The 4,516-nt window shown below is 42.7% G+C and overlaps 3 protein-coding genes across 3 annotated transcripts; all 3 read left to right on the top strand.

Moving 5' to 3' along the window:
• LOC145625394 (uncharacterized) lies at window positions 1-959 on the top strand. The gene is made up of 2 exons (XM_081678445.1): window positions 1-156; window positions 444-959. Exons 1-2 carry the CDS (start codon window positions 1-3, stop codon window positions 957-959), a joined length of 672 nt encoding a protein of 223 aa, XP_081534571.1.
• Window positions 960-3,104: 2,145 nt separating this feature from the next.
• Window positions 3,105-3,626, top strand: LOC145625393 (uncharacterized). Its single transcript, XM_081678444.1, has one exon. The coding sequence runs from the start codon at window positions 3,105-3,107 to the stop codon at window positions 3,624-3,626; it is 522 nt and encodes a 173-aa protein (XP_081534570.1).
• Window positions 3,627-3,761: 135 nt separating this feature from the next.
• Window positions 3,762-4,256, top strand: LOC145625391 (uncharacterized). The gene has a single exon (XM_081678443.1). The coding sequence runs from the start codon at window positions 3,762-3,764 to the stop codon at window positions 4,254-4,256; it is 495 nt and encodes a 164-aa protein (XP_081534569.1).
• Window positions 4,257-4,516: the final 260 nt, after the last annotated feature.

Below are 4,516 nucleotides of genomic sequence, written 5' to 3'. Positions count from 1 at the left end.
ATGGAGGTAGATGATGGAGTTAGAGGGGTCAAAATGGAGCTTTTAAAGAGGGGAGTTGGAGAAGTAATTAAGCATGCTGCAGATAGTGAAGAAGGGGTTAGGAAACGAAGCAAGAGTAGTTCCGAAGCACCTAAGACATCTGTTTTCACGACGGAGGTTGGCGAGTTCCAACCCCGTCATCTCCAATGAGTATCTTAAGCTGGAACTGTCAGGGTTTGGGCAACCCTTGGACAGTTCGAAGGCTCCGAAGGTGGAGTGTAGCTTTATGCCCAAGTATGGTTTTCGTTTCGGAGACCAAAATTAGTAAGGAGGCAGTGGAGGGGCTCAAAGGGAGGTTGGGTTTTACCAATTCCTTTGGGGTAGCAAGTCGAGGGAAGGCAGGAGGTTTAGGCTTTTTTTGGAGTGCGGATGTAATAGATTTTACTTTAATCTCTTTTTCACAGAACCATATTTGTGGAGATGTGATGGAAGGGAGTGCGAAGTGGAGGTTTGTAGGTATATATGGCTGGCCGGAGTCGGGGAATAAGCATCGAACATGGAGTTTGGTGAGACATCTTTGTGAGGGTACAAACTTACCTATCGTGCTCGGGGGAGATTTTAATGAAATTTTGACTTATAATGAGATAGAAGGGGGAGTTGATCGTGAGAGGAGGGATATGAAGGGATTTAGAGAAGCCATGGAAGCTTGCGACCTTCGGGACTTAGGATATAAAGGTCAATGGTGGACTTGGGAAAGGGGTAGAACCGTTCAAACACGGGTGAGGGAAAGGCTGGGCAGGTATTTAGTGTCGTCTACTTGGGCTACAATTTTCCCTAACGCATCTGTCGAACATCTTATGAAGCACCGCTCTGACCATGTGCCGATTATCCTGAGGCTGTCTGCTAGACCGAGAAAGAGAGGAAGGCGAACCAAAAGTTTCAAGTTCGAAACCGCATGGTTGCTTGACATCTCTTGTTAGAATGTAGTGAAGGGTGCGTGGGAGGATGCAGGTGGGTGTGATATAATGGGGAAATTAAAATTGACCAGCAGCAATTTGTTAGTTTGGAGTAAGAAGAAGTTCGATGATTTGGGTCAAAAAATCGAGAGAGTGGAAAAAGCCCTTCACTCGGCCCAACGAGAGAGAGTTTCGATGGAGAGTTGTGAGAGGTGTGCAAAGCTTGAAAAAGATTTAGATGAGCTACATTGTAAACAGGAAGCGTATTGGTTCTTGAGGTCTCGGGTTTTGGAGGTGAAGGACGGTGATCTCAACACGAGCTACTTTCATCACAAAGCATCTCAACGAAAAAAGAAAAATTCTATTGAGGGACTTTATGATGAAGATGGGTTTTAGCAGGAAGATGAGGATTTGTTTGAAGGAATTGTTGGTAACTTCTACTCGCAATTATTCACCTCGTCCAGTCCGTCAGATGGTGGTATCGAAGATGTGTTGCAGCATGTGAAGGCAGTAATTTCTAGTGAGAAAAATGAAGAGCTCATGAGACCGTATACAAAGGATGAAGTTTTTGCAGCTCTGCAACAGATGCACCCTTGCAAGGCCCCCGGACCGAATGGTATGCATGCTATATTTTATCAAAAATTCTGGCATATAATTGGGGATGATGTTTATAAATTTGTTCGTAGTATTTTATGTGGCATTTCTACTCTAGAGCATGTCAATAATACTAACATTGCTTTAATTCTGAAAGTAAAATCCCTGGTTAATATGTCTGAATTCCGGCCAATTAGCTTATGTAATGTTTTGTATAAGCTAGTTTCGAAGGTGATTGTGCTTAGGCTGAAGTCAATTCTTCCCGAGGTTGTGACAGAAAATCAGAGTGATTTTGTTCCTGGAAGACTTATAACTGATAATGCTCTTATAGCGCTAGAATCGTTTCATACTATGAAGAAAAGAAGTACGAGCAAAAAGGGCACAATTGCATTGAAATTAGACATGAGCAAGGCATATGATAGAGTTGAATGGGGTTTCTTGAAAAAATTACTTCTTACGATGGGTTTTGATGGCCGATGGGTGAATCTTGTGATGCATTGTGTGGCTTCAGTTACTTACTCTTTCATTATTAATGGAAGAGTGTGTGGTGCTGTGAACCCCACTCGGGGCTTGAGACAAGGAGACCCTCTCTCTCCTTACTTGTTCATTTTGGTGGCCGATGCGTTTTCTCACAAGTTACATAATAAAGTGCAGACTAAAGTGTTACATGGGTCGAAAGCGAGTAGGAGAGGGCCTGCTATATCCCATCTCTTGTTTGCATATGATAGCTTACTTTTTGCTAGAGCGACACGACAGGAATGCGAAGTGATAGTTGATGTACTCAACCGCTATGAAGTAGCATCCGAGCAAAAAATTAATTATGAGAAGTCGGAAGTGTCTTTTAGTGGAGGGGTAAGCGTAGAGAAACAAGAAGAATTGATGGGGGTACTCAATATGAGACGTGTTGATCGACATGGGAAATATTTGGGTATCCCTACCTTGGCAGGGAGATCGAAAAAGACTATTTTTGGTGCTCTTTTAGACAAAATATGGAAGAAGTTGCAGGGTTGGAAGGAAAAGTTGCTATCGAGGGCCGGGAAAGAGGTGCTTCTAAAGGTCGTGATTCAAGCAATTCCAACCTATTTAATGGGAGTGTATAGATTTCCTAGCTCGGTTATTCATAACATTCGATCGGCGATGGCGAGGTTTTTTTGGGGTGACTCAACTTCTCAACGGAAAATTCATTGGAAATCATGGGAGGTAATGTGTACTCCAAAATGTGCTGGAGGTATGGGCTTTAAGGACTTAGAAGTGTTTAATGTTGCTCTTCTTGGAAAGCAAGCGTGGCGGCTCGTTTCTAGAGAGGACTCTCTTTTAGGGAAGGTTATGAAGGCGAAGTACTATCCGAATAGTACTTTTCTCGACTCGTACCTAGGTATGTCGGGAAGCTACTCATGGCAAAGCATTTGGAGTGCAAAGGCTCTTGTGAAGGAAGGAATCATTTGGAGAGTTGGGTGTGGAGCTAGCATAAACATTTGGAAGGATCCTTAGGTAGCCGATGAAAATGGGAGGTTTATTACAACCCCGGAAGCTGAGGATTTGTGTACGGTGAGTGATCTTGTGGATTTTTCAAGAATGAAGTGGAAGGATGAAATTATTTCTGCCAGATTTAATGAGCGAGACAGAAAATGTATTCTAGCAATTCCTCTAAGTATGAGAGCTCCTAAAGACAAAATCACGTGGGCGTTTTCAATGGATGGTGAATACTCAACCAAGACTTCATATATGCTTGGTAAGGGCTGTGATTTTGACTTGTTTCACCAAGTTTGGGTGGAGCTATGGAGCTTAGAGGCCTCCACAAAAGTCAAGCATTTTTTATGGCGTTGGTGCACGAATACGCTGCCAACTAGGCTGCTGCTTTGCTCTCAACACTTGCTGGAATCTGCAGCGTGTCCGTGGTGTGAGGTTGGCGAGGAGAATACATTTCATGCGATTTTCCTTTGCACTCGTGTCTGGGACTTATGGGAAGACTGTGGTTGTGCTGCTGCCATACCACATGAGGGAGAGAATGCTTGTGAATTGATAGTGAGATGGAGTACATTAGGGGCAAGAGTTAAGCAGAGAGCAGCTTACCTTGCCTGGGTTATCTGGACATAAAGAAATAATAAGGTACATGCTGGGACTGTGACCCCCAATGAGCTGCTGGTGTCTCGGGTCCGTCGTTTAGCTGATGAGTTTGGAACGTATAATAAAAGGGTCTACTCAACACCCCCTTGTAAAGCTCGGCCTAGCATGAAGAAGTGGGCTGCCCCTCCTACAGGTGTGGTCAAGGTGAATTCCGATGCGTCTTTGTGTGATGAAGGGTGGGTGGGCTTGGGAGTGGTAGCTCGAGACCATGAAGGGAAGGTATTATTTTCAGCAACCCGAAGAGTAAAGGCCTGGTGGCCTCCCGAGATAGCAGAAGGTAGAGCTCTTCTCCTTGCTATGAAGCTTGCACGCAGGTTTGGTTATAAGGAGGTCATTCTTGAATCGGATTGCCAAGTGCTCGTGAATCGACTATCAAAGGCTGCGACTTTCTTCACTGATTTTGATAATGTGTTAGAGGATATTTTGTCTTTTAGTTGTGCCTTTACGTCTTTTAATTGGTCTCACGTTAGAAGGGATGGGAATAATGTATCCCATCACCTTGCGAAGCTAATGCCGCTTGGTGTTGAACAAGTTTGGATCAATCATTGCCCTGATATGGTTGCTCCTTATGTACTCTCGGACATTTTGTCCATTGATTAATAAAATGCATTAGCTCGCTTGCCCTCAAAAAAAAAAAAAAAAAAAAAAAAAAGAAGCTACAAACAATATAATGCAAATACCAGCTAAAAACTAATATCATTGTTATTTCAGCAGTTTATGATATAAAAAATCTACAATATATAATTGTGGATATTAAAATAAAACGAGCCAATAATAACACGTTTTGATTCTTAGTGAGATTTTTTTATGCTTTTTATTTTTTAATATAGTTCTTCAGCAGTCATTTAGTGGTAATTTTA

This window comes from Chenopodium album, chromosome 3 (genome assembly GCF_948465745.1).
Source record: "Chenopodium album chromosome 3, dcCheAlbu1.1, whole genome shotgun sequence".
NCBI classification, from domain to species: Eukaryota; Viridiplantae; Streptophyta; class Magnoliopsida; order Caryophyllales; family Amaranthaceae; genus Chenopodium; species Chenopodium album.
Note: the sequence above shows the minus strand (reverse complement) of the source record. Positions and strands in the feature narration are given on the sequence as shown.

Coding starts and splice junctions, on each gene's coding strand:
- LOC145625394 (XM_081678445.1), top strand. CDS start 1: ATGGAGGTAGATGATGGAGTTAGAGGGGTCAAAATGGAGCTTTTAAAG. Junction 157..443: donor CATCTGTTTTCACGACGGAG/GTTGGCGAGTTC, acceptor TCTTTTTCACAG/AACCATATTTGTGGAGATGT.
- LOC145625393 (XM_081678444.1), top strand. CDS start 3,105: ATGAAGTGGAAGGATGAAATTATTTCTGCCAGATTTAATGAGCGAGAC.
- LOC145625391 (XM_081678443.1), top strand. CDS start 3,762: ATGAAGAAGTGGGCTGCCCCTCCTACAGGTGTGGTCAAGGTGAATTCC.